The 17,565-nt window shown below is 48.7% G+C and overlaps 1 protein-coding gene across 9 annotated transcripts in view; it reads left to right on the plus strand.

The window, feature by feature from the left end:
* The window catches only part of PTK2B (protein tyrosine kinase 2 beta), a 148,495-nt gene extending 131,102 nt beyond the window's left edge, over positions 1-17,393 (plus strand). For 8 of the 9 annotated variants that reach the window (XM_055348277.2, XM_055348278.2, XM_031013784.3 and 5 more), the window contains 10 exons: positions 700-808; positions 2,049-2,114; positions 3,637-3,762; positions 8,847-8,993; positions 9,141-9,176; positions 9,583-9,607; positions 11,132-11,178; positions 12,168-12,305; positions 12,545-12,625; positions 16,303-17,393. In XM_055348277.2, the coding sequence (XP_055204252.1) occupies positions 700-808; positions 2,049-2,114; positions 3,637-3,762; positions 8,847-8,993; positions 9,141-9,176; positions 9,583-9,607; positions 11,132-11,178; positions 12,168-12,305; positions 12,545-12,625; positions 16,303-16,518 (991 nt within the window). In that variant the 3' untranslated portion in view covers positions 16,519-17,393. The remainder of the gene's footprint in view (positions 1-699; positions 809-2,048; positions 2,115-3,636; positions 3,763-8,846; positions 8,994-9,140; positions 9,177-9,582; positions 9,608-11,131; positions 11,179-12,167; positions 12,306-12,544; positions 12,626-16,302) is intronic. The other variant, XM_063709154.1, reaches the window with a different exon arrangement.
* The last annotated feature ends 172 nt before the right edge of the window (positions 17,394-17,565 follow it).

A 17,565-nucleotide genomic window follows, 5' to 3' on the forward strand; every position in this document is an offset into this window, starting at 1 on the left:
AAATGTAGTGGGCTATATAATGCATTTTTATTATACATAATAAAATACTTACACACTTGAAAATACAGTATCAAGTGTCACATATTCAGTAGTATATAATACTTGCTACCCATATGAACATGTGGATTCATGGGCAGTAATAATTCCAGAGTCCTCTGGGCTCTGTGATTCCAGGTTAGGAGCACTGGATTGGGTAAGAAAGGTGAGAGGCGCGCACATGGCTAGCCTGGGAGTGAACCCACATGCCTCATTAGCACATACCAGGGATGCGTTGGGGGATGTTTCGTGAGAAATAGGAGATGTAGATTCTAGGCCAGGGCCATGAAGTTGGCTGGGACTTTGGAAATCTACATAGGGGTTTGGTGCCAATCACAAGCCCAGGAGGGCAAAAGGCCTGAGGAGTGGGGCTGCAGTCAGGCTCCTGCTGCGTGTTTGGGCTGGGACTGGCTCACCAAGGACGCTTTTCCACCTTGGATCCATTCCTGTGATCCTCCCAACCTCAGTGTGGCCTCAGGGCCCATATCCAAGCCTGTCTCAGGGGGCTCTCCCCAGGCCACTCTGCAGTGGAGATCGAAACGGAAATGGGACCTAGCAGCCTTGCCCAGGCCTCTCTGCGCCTCCACGAAGTACAAAGAGGAGCCCCAAGGAGCGTCTCACTTTGACCTTGTTTCTCTCCTTATCTGACCTGACTCCCTGCAGTGACATTTATCAGATGGAGAAGGACATTGCCATGGAGCAAGAGAGGAATGCTCGCTACCGAACCCCCAAAATCTTGGAGCCCACAACCTTCCAGGAACCCCCACCCAAGGTAAGCCAAGCCATGGCCTCATAAGTCCTGTGAGTCAAAGCAAAGCCAGGTCCCTGTCTGATCCATGTCCCCCTTACTGCACAGGCAGGATGCCCCCTACAGCCCTTTCTCAGTCCTTCACCCAGCATCCACCATCACTGTCAGCATGTCACATCAGTGCCCTGGCAGGTGGACTTGGAGATAGCAGCCACCTTGTGGGATAGCTGGGTCAAGAATCATTCCTCAAAAGTGTCCCCTGAGGGGCTGGGCTTCTCTTCTAGGTGTTTTCTTAGGAACAAACGAGATCCCCCTGAGGACACATGGGTGGGAAGTATCCTGGGTCTTTTAGGTCCAGTCCCTACATCTATACCCCCCATGGCCACCCTGAGCTCAGGAGCCAGGGCCCTGCTGCCATTAGGTGGGTGGGTCTGAGAGGCCGTGCCTGTCTTAGTCAACTGGAGCGGCTGCAACAAAAGACCACAGACAAAGTGGCTTAAACAGCAGATGTTTATCTCTCACAGTTCTGGAGGCTGGGAAGTCCAAGATCAAGGTGTTGGTGTCTTGTGAGGGCTCTCTGCCTGGCTTACAGACAACCACCTTCTCACTGTGTTTTTACCTGGCAGACACAGAGTGGTCTTTCTTTCTCTTCTTATAAGGGCACCAATCCCATCATGGGCTCCATCCTCATAACCTCATCTGACCCTAATTACCTCCAAAAACCTGCACTTCCTTAATGCTATCACATTGGGGGTTCAGGCTTCAACATGCAAATTGAAAAGGGGGACAAATATTCAGTCCATAACAGTGTCTGATTCCATCTAAGGCCTTTTCTCACTTGTCCCTCTTGCCTGACATGTCCCACCCCTCCCCGCGGGCCTGGCTCAGTGTTCATCTCTTCCATGCAGCTTCTGTGAATGCCCAAGCCCCTGGTGAGCTCCTACCTCTGCATGCCTGTGGCTCTGGAGCTCTGACTTGGTGGGTGCTCCCACGTATAGGGAGGCGGCACATGCACCAATCATTAACCCTCCAATTAGCCATAGCCCCAGGAGGGCAGTGAGGTGGCTTCTTTGTACCTTCCACCACTCAGTAGATAATCAGTGCTCAATAAATGGATGCAAAATGAGTTTCATGACAGCTTTGTCCCTCAACTTTCCTTCCTTCGGAACAAGCCTGAGGTGTCTTTGACCTGATGTTCCCCTTGGTGAGTTGTGTTCACTCAAGGAGAGGGACAGAGACTGACCCATCTGTGTTCTCTCTCCAGCCCAGCCGACCTAAGTACAGACCCCCTCCGCAAACCAACCTCCTGGCTCCAAAGCTGCAGTTCCAGGTAAAGATAGAACCAGAGGACGGGAACTTCAGGTCTACCTCTCATCCAGGTCCTGAAACTCCATTCTTGTGCCTTAGAGGAGCAGCAGTCACCCACTTGGGTGATGGAGATGGCCTAGGTTGACTCTTCTTTGGCACCCAGAACAGGATGCAGACTCAGATCACAAGAATTAAAATGCAGTTCTCCCAGGCTGTGCTCAGCTAAGACCTGCCTTAAGCCCCATCCCTCTGTCTACATCATCTGCTGCTTTGTGTGCCTGCCTGCTGCTCTCTCCCCACATGTAAGGCCTCCCTGGCCTCCTTACCAGAAGGAATCCCAGGGAATATTTCCCAGCAAATGGACTGGCTCCATGGGACTCCCCAAAGAGGCCCCATCCAGAACCTGGGTGGCCATTGAAGAGACAGCAGGGTTTTACCTGAGCTTTCTCCCAGCTCCATTGTCCCCAACCATGACTCTTTGCCAGGCTGTGCGTCCCTGACCCTGAACGTCTCTGTTCTGTGTCTCTCTTGCCTCTAGGAGAGAGGGAGTCCAGTCTCCTCTTATTTCTTCTCTTGCATCCCCCAGCTCAGAGTCACTGCTCAAAAATTGATCCCCTCAACCACCAGAAATAATGTCCATTTAGTTGGTGCCCTTTATAGAAAGGCGGTGTCCCATGGTCCTATATTTGTTCTTAAGGAAATGCCTGAGTGCCAAAACAAGACCATCTAAGGACTAATAGATAAATCATCTTCATGTGAAGAGAAAGCCTGATTTAGAAGATGAAAAAATCGTTCTGAAAAAAAAGAGATATACCCATATGCAATATTTAAAACAGAGAGTTAGATAGGGTGGAACACACCTGTAGTCCCAGCTATAAGGAGGGTGAGATGGGAGGATTCATTGAGCTCAGGAGTTTGAGACCAGCCTGGGCAATATAGTGAGACCCCATCTCTAAAAACAAAGAGTTATACAATAAAATTGTGATATACTTATTTTTTAATTAAAAAAAAATTCAAGGCAGGCATGGTGGCACACATCTGTAGTCCCAGCTATGTGGGAGGCTGAGGCAAGAGGATCGCTTGAGGCCAAGAGTTTAAGGCTGCAGTGAGCTGTGATCATACCACTGCATCCCAGCCTGGACAACAGAGCAAGAGCCTATCTTAATTTTTAAAAAACAATTCATACATATCTGTATAAATTGGTGTGTTAACCACATCAGTCAGTCTGTAATGCAACTGAAACAACTATTTTTTGAAGAGTCCTGAAGGAAGAGCCCTGGTTTCAGTGGGTCAGTAACCAGCGTGGACCCCACTGTGTGCAGAGCATCTTGGGGGAATGTTGGATGAATGAGAGGCTGCGCTGCTCCACCATCTCTCTCGGAGCAATGGAAGGCCCACGTTTTGTTCTTTATTAACTCCTGGAGAGCAAGCCCCATCCCCTGTGGTGCTCATGCATAGTTTCTTTGTGCTCGTGTTTGTAGCAGCTAATTGTCTACCTTCTCGCTTTGTCCCGTGCCTTGTGCTTCTTTGCTTTTCCTGAATAGGTTCCCGAGGGTCTGTGTGCCAGCTCTCCTACGCTCACCAGCCCTATGGAGTATCCATCTCCCGTTAACTCACTGCACACCCCACCTCTCCACCGGCACAATGTCTTCAAACGCCACAGCATGCGGGTAAGAGGGCTCTGCATGCTGGTCCCTGCCCGGACTGAGGAGGCTGCTGGAGGGAGGTGGCCGGGGACACTGGAAACCCCACGTCCTCAGCTCAGGAGGGCCCTTCCTGCTCCCATGCACCAGTCAGGCCACTGAGGTGGCACTCTGTGACTTCCTTCCCTTTGCAAACACATCAGAGGCTGGCAGCCACACCAGGCCCTGCTCTGGAGGACACCAGCTGGACCTAACCTGCCCTTGGCCATGCTGGTGCTATGGCTAGAGATGTACAAATCTCTCCCTCTCCTGAGCCCCAGGGGTAGGGGGATCTGTGGCAGCATGGAGGCTCCTAGGCAGGGCACAGCACAGCTTAGTGGTGCTGGAGAGTATCCTTCCTAAATGATGGCTTTGGGTGTGAAATCTCTCCTCAGTCAAAGGAAAGGCTTTCTTGTGGCTGCTCCCCTTTCTGCTTTTGTTCAGGCTGCTGCTGGGTGAGAAGGAGTTTAGGGCTAGTGGGAATACAGCCTCATTAACTGGCTAGAGCAGGGACCTAAGCCACCTCCCTTGTCAGCTCTTTGTCACGGGGGGTTGTTAACTGCTGGTGAAGCCCGGAGTGCTTCATGGCTGGCTTCTGATTGTCAGGTCTTGTGTGAAAAAGACACTTTTGCTTATAACCAGATGCCCACTGGTCACCAACCACCTTCTTCCATACAAATGGCCCCTAGTGGTCAGATGCCACGAACACTTGATCTATTTTACTAAACCAACGAAAACACTTATTTTAGCTCTAACTCTGCATGCATGCACAATAATTCAGGCTCACTAAACATGACTAAAATATTTTTTGAAAAAAATTAGATGTTTATCATAATATATTTGGAAGATGTAGGCAAGTATGCTGATATTACTTTCATGCCATTATGCTTAATTTAGTAGAATTTTGAAATGAGCATGATAACTTAGAATTCCAGACACTAAGATTTTTTGTGAAATCAATTTTCCTCTGACCTACCTCGTTGTTCTCTTTTATATTAATTTAACCAATTTCTGTCTTTGCGTGTGCTTAACAATAATAAACTATATTTTTAGGCAGGTGCTATAATTTAGGCTGTGTTCGGTTCCTCCACCCTCCTGACTTTGACTCTCTATTCATAAATGATTGTTTTAGTAAGTTTTGCTTTAAATTGTGTTATTTTAGGAAGAAGCTGTTTTGCACATTTGAGGGGTAGCATTGCCTTCGTCCAATTTCCTGCTTCTCCACAAGGACCTTGTTCAGTTGCATAAAGAGATTGTGCAGTAGGAAAAAAGACCTTTTGTATCAGGGCTTTAGAAGTAATTGCCATAAGGAAAATCTGCCTAAAAGAACATAATGAGCATGTCTTTAAATAAACAAACCCAAAAAAGTTAAAAATATAAGCTCCATTTTATGACACAGATCAGAAACACTGAGAAAGTCTCTTCCAGGTAGAATGCTGAGAAGGTATAATAGGCTCCTCACAAAGCATTTGGAAGCATTTAACAAAAATACAGAGGTGGTATTCCCAGAAAAACAGTTTTTCTACTGAGTGGCTCTATAGCCTGACTCATCAGGGAGTCTGTGGGATGCCATACCAGCATTGGGATGGCAGCAGTCTCTCTCCTGAAGACCTCACAATTGAGCTTTAAAAATAATACAATTCAAGGCCAGGCATGGTGGCTCACGCTTGTAATCCCAGCATTTTGGGAGGCCAAGGTGGGTGGATCACTTGATGTCAGGAGTCTGAGACCAGCCTGGCCATCATGGCAAAACCCCATCTCTACTAAAAATACAAAAAATTAGTCAGGCATGGTAGTGTGCACCTGTAATCTCAGCTACTCAGGAGGCTGAGGCAGGAGATCACTTGAACCTGGGAGGCAGAGGTTGCAGTGAGCTGAGATCACGCCACTGCACTCCAACCTGGGCAACAGAGCAAAACCCTGTCTCAAAAATAAATAAAAATAAATAAAATAACAATAATACAATTCAATAAACAGTAGGGCTTGCTGTGATTGCTGGACGCTGTCCTTGGCGCTGAAGGGGGAGGCGCTGCTTTCAAAGCGCTTACAGTCGACCAGAAGGATCAGACCAGGTGCACACTTACCTGTAATGCAAGCCAGAAGGTTGTGGGTACCACAAAGTGGGAGTTCAGAGAGGAGGATAACCCTTTCCAGCTTCTATTTAAAAGCTGGGCCTTGAAAGATGGGAAAGATGTGGACAGGAGGAAACTGAGATAAAGGGAATGGAAGAGGCAGGGGCTTCAGTAGGAGGCAAGACTGAGTGGTGGGAAACCACAGGACAAGTGCAAGAACTGTTGGACTACAGCGGGAAGGGTACTTGTGGATGTGGAAATAAAGCCAACAGATGGGTCATAGCCAGATTATGGAAGGTGTCACAACTTACGAGAGTCATTTTAAAACACCATGAGTACCCAATTCCTTTTAAGAATAGAATGTAATGAGCAATGTAAGTATCCATTACCTAATAAGAATATTGGAGGCACATTTCAGCAAAACCAACCTCAAAGAGATTCCATTTTTTTGAGTGTTCATTTTTCTCCTTGAGTTTTATTATGAAATTGGAAGGCATCAGGATGTCTCCTAATCTGTGTTTGTTAGAATATGTGGTACGATCAGGCCTGGGGCATGCTAGGCATTTCAGTGGTGGAATCTTCTGTCAACACTTATAAACTTACAAATACTTACAAATACTTGTAGAATTTTCTTGATTCTAGTAGCTCATCCAACTGGTACTTACCATACTCTTCCTTAACCCATACATTTTTCTCACATCCAGAAATCCCTAACTCTATATTTAGAACTTTTGACACTTAGTTCCTGTTTGTCACTATTTGTCAACAGCCTGGGGCAGCCATGCCATTGTGTCTGCAGGTGTTGACATTTAACTGGGGATTTTTATGGCCTTAAAATGTCCTCATTTTTTTTTTTTTTTTTTTTTTTGAGACGGAGTCTCGCTCTGTCGCCCAGGCTGGAGTGCAGTGGCACGATCTCGGCTCACTGCAAGCTCCGCCTCCTGGGTTCACACCATTCTCCTGCCTCAGCCTCCTGAGTAGCTGGGACTACAGGCGCCCGCCACCACGCCCGGCTAATTTTTAGTATTTTTAGTAGAGACGGGGTTTCACCGTGTTAGCCAGGATGGTCTCGATCTCCTGAAAATGTCCTCATTTTTGAGTATCGGCCTCTGATCAACAAAACCTATTTTATTTTTATCAATTCCATGATTATAAAATACTCTTATATGCTGGAATTTGTTTTCCTAAAATAAGGTCTAGCTCAGTGGTTCTCAGCTAAGTTATTTTCCCTCTGAGAGGACATTTGACAATGTCTGGCGGCATTTTTGTTACAACTGGGGTGGTGCTATAGGCATATATTGTGGGGAGGCCAGAGATGCTGCTAAGCATCCTACAATGCACAGGAAATTGCCCTGGAAATAAGGACTTGTCTGGCTCCAAATGTCAATAGTGCTGAGGTTGAGGAGCCCTGGTCTAACTAGTATTTACTTAACCCCATGAGAATAAGAACATCGTATAGTTTAACATCACTGTCCTCCCAGCACCCAGCCCTGCCACAGAGTAGTTGCTTAATAAATAATTGTTGAATAGATTAATGAATAAAGAATATTTCAGCAAGAAACCTAACTCGTGGGGAAACGTGTGATTAGAAATTGAGGTTAGTAATTGAAGCTCAGTGTGCACTAAGTAAAACATCCCAATATAACCACTTTTAAACCATATTGTAATATTCAAGTGTGTTTTGTAGGGCTTAGTGAGGAAACTCTTTTAAGAGGCTTGGTAGGAATTATTGCTTGCTAAAAGTAGATAGAGATAATTGTTAGCATCTTCTGCAAGTGACCTGTATGCAAATGGCCACTTCAAAGGCAAGGAACTGAGGGACCTGCCAGCTTAGATGTCACAGAAGAATCCTGCCCTAGCAAAGGCAACTCCTGGGCTTTGTGCAATCAAGAGGATGCCAATAATATTCCTCCTCCATCTGTCCAGGAGGCCGGGGTCCCCATGTGCAGCACAACAAGAGCAAAATAGTTTAGAGGCACTGAGCAGATATTTATACAAATGAACCGTGGGGGAAGATTGAAGGAAAATAGGAAGACATGCAATACTTCCTGTTTAGGAACTAGCAGCTAAAATTATGAATAGGTCCAAAGCCCCAGAGGTAAGTTAAAGCAAGAGTTAGATTACTAGATCTAGGGAGAGGAAGCATTTATCTTCTCTCTATCAAACTATATTTCTTTGAATTTTGTTTTTCATTTTGTCTATTAGTTCATGAATTTCTTCTAATCATTGGTTAAATAACTCAAGCTATGATTGCATTTATCTTATCTCTATAGAGCTGTATTTCATGAAATTTTGTTCCTTATTTTATCTCTTAGCTCATGCATTTCTCCTAACATTTAGTTAAATAACCCAAGCTATTATCTTAATAAAGAATATGTCTTAATAGGAAGGCATGGTTGGTGGGTGCATGCTGTTGCTTGTTCTCTCAGGCTCTGCTCATTCATGGACACACGTGGGACTGCACACCCCGTGAGGCTAGAGGCAGCACCCCTGTCTCTCGAAGCTTCCAGACCTGCCACCTTGGTCCTTAGGTGGAGATAGCATCAGAAGGGTGTGATGCTCTCCAACTAAGAAAATCCAGCCCCTTGGAAACCCTTTGGATGCTTTTAGTAGATTTTAAAATAGATTTTAATAGACTTTAATAGATTTTCTTTTTAAAATATATTAAATGACAACAACCATCACAAACACTGAGATAATAGTAGGGCAGTCACTTGATAAAATATCATGAGCAGATCGTGTAATCATTTGAATACAGTGCACATTGAGCAGTGGGTTCTCGGGTTTGGTATCACATTGCAACGCAGATACATGCTCGGGGCTGATACCGGGTAGCTGTCTGCACATATAGCTCTGGGTTTAAGAACAAACTTATGAGAAAAAAGCAGCTGGCCAGGCCAAGGCTTGCAGCTGCCATGAGGTTCTTCAGAGGACTGTCCCTCCCTGAGTCTGAGAGCAGGGCTCATTGCATCCTCTCCCTTCTCTCTGCCGTCTTCCCAGGAGGAGGACTTCATCCGACCCAGCAGCCGAGAAGAGGCCCAGCAGCTGTGGGAGGCTGAAAAGGTCAAAATGCGGCAAATCCTGGACAAACAGCAGAAGCAGATGGTGGAGGACTACCAGTGGCTCAGGCAGGAGGAGAAGTCCCTGGTGAGCACCCCAGGAAGGATGTCGGTGCCCTGCACCCATCTGTGTCCTCTTCCACCTACCCAGGTGGCTGGGGCAAGGGTCCCCTGACTTCTTGGTGCTTTCAGCTCCAGAATTCTTAGTCCTTCGCTCTCATTTCTTCCTCTGCAGGACCCCATGGTTTATATGAATGATAAGTCCCCATTGGTGAGTTGCCAGGAGAAGCCGCCTCCTTCATGCCAAGGCCTGGGAAGGCCTCACCCACCATAGGACCCCCCCCCCAACTTGCTCCTACCCCCAGGCCTGCCCAGCTCCTCCTCAGTGGCTTTCCATGTTGGGAGGGTGTCTTTTCCTTTTCTGCCAACCCCTACATGGCCCTTTTCCTGAACTCTCCTGTGATCGTGCCCTTAGCGCTGTCTGTGGCCCTCCCCAGGGCCCCTCGGCCTCCCAGAAAGGTCACTTTGGGTCACGAGCTGCTCCCAGAAGCACCCCCGACCCCATGGCTGTAATCTCTAAACACACAGTGGAGGGACTGGGGAATGGGTAACCAGGGAGGGGGTTGTCTCCAGAGCCGCATGAGTGACGTTCCTGTTCTCTTTCCTCCTTCCTCCAGACGCCAGAGAAGGAGGTCGGCTACCGTGAGTGTTCCCGCCCTTCTTTGGGGGGTTTCCTCTTGGCACCTTGTGCAGAGCCACCATCCTTGCCCACCGCCCAGGGCAGGGAGCAGCAGAGTCTGTCTGCATTCCCTGCAGCATCAGCCATGATTTAATTCAGAGCATGTGGGGCAGGCCAGCTTCCCCTCCGCTCCCTCCTCCTGCACTAGTTTGGAGGAGTTGCAAATTCTCTCTTCCTCATTTCCTGCTCTGTCGGAAGCTCCCGTGGGAAAAGTTAAGCAGTGCCACCTGCCTGTCCCAGTTCAGATTCATCTTCTGTAGGCCTGAGGGACAGAGGAGAGAAAGTGGGAGGGGCAGCTGAGCCCTCAGGCTCTCTCCAGAAGACCCTGTTGCAGGCAGGGAGGGAAGAGCCAGCAGTAAGCCCGGGGCCTGGAGGGGTGGCATTGAGGAGGAGGAGGATGACAGCCGTCACAGAGAACTGGACACAAGTCAGGCATGGGCCTGGGACCATTTATTATCTTCTGAGGCACAGGGTGATTAGGTAACTTGTCCAAATTCACACAGCTAATAATTGGCAAAGTTCAGATTTGAACCCAAGCCTTCTGACTTTAGGGTCCCTTCTGAGCTCACCCTCTTATCTTACAAGTGAAAATTAAGGCTCAGAGTGTGAGCTGCCTGGAGTGGTCACAGAGCTCTTTGGTGGCAGAGGTGAGAATAGAAGGCCAGGTGTGATGGCTCACACCTGTAATCCCAGCACTTTGGGAGGCTGAGATGGGAGGGTCACTTGAGCCCAGGAGTTTGAGACTGGCTTGGGTAACATAGCAAGACCCCATCTCTACAAAAGATTAAGAAAATTAGGCCTGGTGATGCATGCCTGCAAGCCCAGCTGCTCAGGAGGCCGAGGCAGGAGGATTGCCTGAGCCTAGAAGGGTGAGGCTACAGTGAGCTGTGATCACGCCACTGTGCTCCAGCCTCGGTGCAAGCCCTGCCTCAAAAAAAAAAAAAAAAAAAAGAACAAAGTGTGCTGAGTGGACTTTTGTGTGTCTTCGCTCTTCAAAGTGGGAGTGAATAGCATGTTTCTGCTGCAATTTTGCTTCCTTCAGCCCCAAACACTCTGGGAAAACCATTAGAGAATCCACACAAATTTACCCCATGAGCTGCTGTCTCCCCAGGGTGGGGGCACCACAGACACCTGCTGGCTTCAGAGAGAGAGGTTTCTTCCTTTCAGATCACGCAGCACTGTTCCTCAGGCCTGGTGTCCTTCAGGCAGGAAGCCCAAGCCAGAGCTGGGGCACTACTGCAATCCCCCCTTCTTGCTGGGACTTTGCCTTTTTCTTCCTATAAAAGGGACAACAATGCTGTCCCTGACTACTGTAAAACCAGGGAGACCAGGAGGTTCCTTCCCCTGCCCACTTCCTGGATTCAGAGTTAATTTCCCTGAGGTCTCCTGGTGGTAGAGGGGAGGGGGCTCATTTGATGTCAGCAGGTATGAAGGGAAGGGTTGGAGTGCTGAGAACTGCCCCCCACTCGCTGTTCTTTTTATTGCAGTGGAGTTCACAGGGCCCCCACAGAAGCCCCCAAGGCTGGGCGCACAGGTATGTGTTGGCTCTGCTGAAACTGATAAATGAGAGTGAGGGTTGCACAAGACTGAAGACCATGGTCTATGAAAGCTTCACAGTTCTCAGATAGAATCCAGTTCAGTGTCCTCATGATACAGATGAAGCCCAGGGTTAGGGGGTGGGTGGCAGGGTGCCTTGCCTAAGGCCACACAGCTAATTCATGAAAAAGCAAGAGGAAGAACCAATCTCCCACTCTCCATCCCCCTCCCAGACTTGGAGTAGAGCTCCCTGGTCCAGCTTCAGGGAAAGGGGTGTGGGCTGCTTCCCTCTTCTGAGCCTCCTCACTTGGTTTCCAGCATCCATTGTCCTTACAGCCATCTGGGGTGGTGCTGGCTTTCTTTCCTCTGGAACAGTGGTTCTCAGCCTTGGCTGTCCATTAAAATCACCTAAGGAGCTTTGAAATTCTCTGCACAGGCCAGGTGCAGTGGCTCACACCTGTAATCCCAGCACTCTGGGAGGCCACAGCAGGAGGATCGCTTGAGCCCAGGAATTCAAGACCAGCCTGGGCAATATAGCAAGAACCCATCTTTACTAAAATTTTTTTTAAAGATTAGCTGGACTTGGCATGTCTGCTACTCAGAAGACTGAGGCAGGAGGATTGCTTGAGCCCAGGAGGTCAAGGCATCAGTGAGCTATGACCGTGCCATTATACTCCAGCCTGGGCAACAGAGTGAGACCCTGTCTCTTCAAAGAAAAAAAGCCTGCCTGCACCCTATGTCCAGGTGGTGGTTCTAATAGTCTGTTGTGAGGCTACCACTGGTATTCTGTTAAGGTTCCCTGGCTGGAAACTGCCCCAGAAGTGGACAGAGGCAATGCACCCCGGGACAGGGCACAATTATTCTAAAGAAGAGTCCTTTCAAATCGGGCTGGTGGTGGAGTTGGCCGCAGTGGTGCCTGCCCAGGAAAGAATCATGCCATGCCCCTGGCTCTCCCCAACTCACTGGCCACCTGCATCTTCCACTCAGTCCATCCAGCCCACAGCTAACCTGGACCGGACCGATGACCTGGTGTACCTCAATGTCATGGAGCTGGTGCGGGCCGTGCTGGAGCTCAAGAATGAGCTCTGTCAGCTGCCCCCCGAGGGCTACGTAGTGGTGGTGAAGGTGAGAGCAGGGCTGGGTTGGGGAGGTGGAGGCGGCTCAACTCCGCCCTGGAAGGAAAGGGGATTGCGCTTCCTATTGGGTGGCCCAGCAGATCCTCTTACAGCAAGCTGGGCCAGGGGAATTGAGTCCCAGGCCACTCATGGGGGACCAGCACCACCCCAGGAGAGCTCTCCCCAGGGGAAACCTGGCTCTCTCCAATAGCTAGGAGTGGCGGCCATCCTGCCCCTTTCTCTCCCCAGAATGTGGGGCTGACCCTGCGGAAGCTCATCGGGAGCGTGGATGATCTCCTGCCTTCCTTGCCGTCGTCTTCACGGACAGAGGTGAGCGTTCCATTCCAGACAGCGCCATAGGCTGTTGATTTGCTCCTGCTTATGCTTCCATCAGAGGCTCATGAGGGCTGCCTGGGCAACCTCATGTCTGTCCACTGAGTCCCCACCAGGTGGGTTCTATGTGGCTTATCCATCAGCTACCACCAGAGGGCTGAGAGGGCACCCAGGGACCTGGCCAGAGGCTAGCGGGGATTTCCCTAGTTCAGGTCTCCAGATGATGGCAGTGAATTCTTTCTGAGTTTATGCTAAAGGGGACACACCTTCCTTTCCCCCCTCCGATTATTGTTTGTCTGGTTGCCTTGCCGTCTGTGTTAAGATTAACATGGATGTGTCATAGTAATATCACTTAAGATTTCTTTAATTATTTAATCTGATTTTCTTTATTTAAATGAGAAACAATCACTGAAAATCAAAACAAGAGTCTTGGTGCTCCATGAGATGGTACCTGTAGTAGGGAGGGTAAAGGCCCCCAAAGATGTCCACATCCTAAGCCCTGGCACCTGAAAACATGCCACCTTCCGTGGCAAAAGAGACTTTGCAAATGTGATAAAGTTAAGGACCTTGAGATTGGGAGATTGTTCTCAGTTATCACACTGAGCCCAGTGTTGTCACAGGGATCCCAGAATCAGGGGTCCTGATCTTACAGGGATCTCTGTGACAACACTGGCTGGGTGTGGAAACTCACATCTGTAATGCCAACCCTTTGGGAGGCCAAGGCAGGTGAATTGCTTGAGCTCAGGAGTTTCAGACCAGCCTGGTCAACATGGCAAAACCATACAAAAATTAGCTGGGCGTGGTGGCCTGTGCCTATAGTCCCAGCTGCTCAGAAGGCTGAGGTGAGAGGATAGACTGAGCCTCGGAGGTGGAGGCTGCAGTGAGCCGTGGTCATACCACTGCACTCCAGCCCGGGTAACAGCAACACCCTATCTCAAAATAATAAATAAAACAAGAGGGAGGCAGTGTGTGACAAGAGACACACAGCCAGAGTGACAGATGTGATGGATGAAGGAGGCCACAGGCCAAGGAAGGCAGCAGCCTGTCAGAGCTGGAGAAGGCAAGGAACAGGTCTCCTCGGTAGCCTCCAGGGAGAACAAGCCCTGTGGCCACCTTGACTCTAGCCCAGTTGGACCCACTTCAGACTTTTGCCCTTCAGAACTATAAGACAATAAATCTGTTGTTTTGCGCCACCAAATTTCTGGTAATTTGTTGCCAAAGCCATAGGCACACAACACAGTGCCATGGGACGTTTGTTGGTTCTCCGTCTGGAGCCCTTTGATCCCCTGCCTCCCAGCAGCCAGCCCTGCGGCACAGATGACTACCACATCCCACCACTGTCCCCACTGTCAGTGGCCACCCAAGGAAGGAGAAGGCAGGAGAGTTTGGGCCAATTTCTGGCCTCTCTCTCAGGGGCAGTGACAACACATACAGGAGCCCTAGGTGGGGCTGTGGGGCTGTCTTGTCTCATTTAAGAGCTCCTTACCCTTGGGATGCCAACCCATTCATTCATTCATTCATTCATTCATCTACTTCATTTGTAAATACCTCTTGAGCACCAGCTATGAACAGGCACACCTCATTTTATTGCACTTTGCTTTAATTGCACTTCCCAGATATTTCATTTTTTACAAATTGAACATTTGTGGCAACCCTACAATGAGCAAGCCTATTGGTGCCATTTTTCTAACAGCACGTGCTCACTTTGTGTCTCTGTCACATTTTGGTAATTCTCACAATATTTCAAACTTTTTCATTATGATTATAACTGCTATGGTTGGTGATTGGTGATTGGTGATCAGCGACGTTAGTATTGTAATCGTTTTGAGGGGCCATCATAAACTGTGCCCACATAAGACTTATCAATAAATGTGTGTGTTCTGACTGCTCCTCCGACCATGCATTTCCCTATCCTCTCCTTGGGCCTCCCTTTTCCCTGGGACACAACAATATTGAAATTAGGCCAATTAAGAATCCTACAGTGGTCTCTGCGTGTTCAAGTAAAAGGAAGGGTCGCCCACCTCTCACTTTAAATCAAAAGCTAGAAATGATTAAGCTGAGTGAGGCAGGCATGTTGAAAACCAAGACAGGCCAAAAGATAGGCCTCTTCTGCCAGTTAGCCACATTGTGAATGCAAAGGAAAAGTTAGCTGCTCCAGTGAACACATGAATGATAAGAAAGTGAAACAGCCTTATTGCTGATATGGAGAAAGTTAGAGTGGTCTGGATAGAAGATCAAGCCAGCCACAACATCCCCTTATGCCAAAGCCTAATCCAGAGCAAGGCCTTCAGTTCTATGAAGGCTGAGAGAGGTTCAGAAAGTTGCAGAAGAAAAGTTGGAAGCTAGCAGAGGTTGGTTCATGAGGCTCAAGGAAAGAAATCACCTCTGTAACATAAAAGTGAAGGTGAAGGAGCAAGTGCTGATGGAGAAGCTGCAGCAAGTTCTCTAGAAGACCCAGCTAAGATCATTGATGAAGATGGCTCCACTAAACCACAGATTTTTCAATGCAGACGAACAACTTTCTATTGGAAGCAGATGCCATCTAGGACTTTCATAGCTAGAGGAGAAGTCAATGCCTGTCTTCAAAGCTTCAAAGGACAGGCTGACTCTCTTGTTAGGGGCTAATGCCGGTTGAAGCCAGTGCTCATTGGCCATTCTGAAAATTTTAGGGCCCTTAGGAATTAGGCTAAATCTACTGTTGAGGTTTACTACTCAGAAAAAAAAGATTATCTTCAAATATTACTACTCATTGACAGTGCATCTACTCAGGAGCTCAGATGGAGATATAGAAGGAGATTAATGTTTTCACTGCATCCATTCTGCAGCCCGTGGATCAAGGAGTAGTTTCTACTTTCAACTTCTATTATTTAAGAAATACATTTCTAAGGCCATAGCTGCCATAAATAGGATTTCTCTTATGGATCTGGCCAAAGTTCACTGAAAATATTTTGGAAAGGATTTACCATTCTAGATAATATTAGGAACATTTGTGATTCATGGGAAGAGGTCAAAATATCATTAACCATTTGAAAGAAGTTGATTCCAACCCTCACGGATGATTTTGAGGGGTTCAAGCCTTCAGTGGATGGCTGGGTGCGGTGGCTCATGCCTATAATCTCAGCACTATGGGAGGCCAAGGTCGGAGGATCACCTAAGGTCAGGAGTTCAAGACCAGCCTGGCTAACATGGTGAAACCCCATCTCTACTAAAAATACAAAAATTAGCCAGGCGTAGTGGCAGGTGCCTGTAATCCCAGCTACTCGGGAGGCTGAGGCAGGAGAATTGTTTGAACCCAGGAGGCGGGCATTGCAGTGAGTTGAAATTACACCACTGCACTCCAGCCTGGGCAACAGGAGCAAAACTCAGTCTCAAAAAAAAAAAAAAAAAAAGATCAGATTCGCATTTTAGAAAGTATGAGGGGATGTTTCCATGAAGGGACGATCAGGCTGGGCTTACACAGGGTCGGCTGGGTTCTGAGATGTCTGTGATGTCAGTCCTTGCAGACCTGACTCAACCCTGCACGGGGTGTTGCATTCAGCCCACTCCTAGGTCTGATTTGCTTCCGGGGAACTTCTGATTGCTTTGGCCAGCACGCAGGTGGACACTCTGTGGCTTCCCTATCCTCCAAGCAGACTTTGTGGCCTCTCAACCTGTCCTGTGTGATCTTCCTACAGATCGAGGGCACCCAGAAACTGCTCAACAAAGACCTGGCAGAGCTCATCAACAAGATGCGGCTGGCTCAGCAGAACGCCGTGACATCCCTGAGTGAGGAGTGCAAGAGGCAGATGCTGACGGCTTCACACACCCTGGCTGTGGACGCCAAGAACCTGCTCGACGCTGTGGACCAGGCCAAGGTTCTGGCCAATCTGGCCCACCCACCTGCAGAGTGACGGAGGGTGGGGGCCACCTGCCTGCGTCTTCCGCCCCTGCCTGCCATGTACCTCCCCTGCCTTGCTGTTGGTCATGTGGGTCTTCCAGGGGGAAGGCCAAGGGGAGTCACCTTCCCTTGCTACTTTGCACGACCGCCTCTCCCCACCCCTACCCCCGGCTGTACTGCTCAGGCTGCAGCTGGACAGAGGGGACTCTGGGCTATGGACACAGGGTGACGGTGACAAAGATGGCTCAGAGGGGGCACTGCTGCTGCGTGGCCACTGCTCCCTAAACCAGCCTGGTCCGTGCAGGGGGCTCCTGGAAGTGGGGGGGTGTCACATGGTGCCCCTAGCTTTATATATGGACATGGCAGGCCGATTTGGGAACCAAGCTATTCCTTTCCCCTCCTTTTCGGCCCTCAGATGTCCCCTGATGCACAGAGAAGCTGGGGAGGAGCTTTGTTTTGGGGGTCAGGCAGCCAGTGAGATGAGGGATGGGCCTGGCATTCTTGTACAGTGTATATTGAAATTTATTTAATGTGAGTTTGGTCTGGACTGACAGCATGTGCCCTCCTGAGGGAGGACCTGGGGCACAGTCCAGGAACAAGCTAATTGGGAGTCCAGGCACAGGATGCTGTGTTGTCAACAAACCAAGCATCAGAGGGAAGAAGCAGAGAGATGCGGCCAAGATAGGACCTTGGGCCAAATCCGCTCTCTTCCTGCCCCTCTTTCTCTTTCTTCCTTTACTTTCCCTTTCTTTTCCCTCTTTTCTTACTCCTCTTTCTCTCCCCGACCCCCATTCTCATCTGCACCCTTCTTTTCTCACGTGTTTGCATAAACATTCTTTTAACTTCTTTCTATTTGACTTGTGGTTGAATTAAAATTGTCCCATTTGCTTTGCGGTTTGTTTTGTTTGTTTGACCTGCCCTTTGGGGGATAATGGGGACTGTGAGCCAAGTCCTGGAAGAAACTGATTGTGTCCATGTTGGACAGAGATCAAGGGCTGTCCAGTGCTGGTCATCGGCCAAGGAGGTTCGAATGGTGATACCCGGCAGTGGGTCAGGGCTG

This window comes from Gorilla gorilla, chromosome 7 (assembly GCF_029281585.2).
Source record: "Gorilla gorilla gorilla isolate KB3781 chromosome 7, NHGRI_mGorGor1-v2.1_pri, whole genome shotgun sequence".
NCBI lineage: Eukaryota > Metazoa > Chordata > Mammalia > Primates > Hominidae > Gorilla > Gorilla gorilla.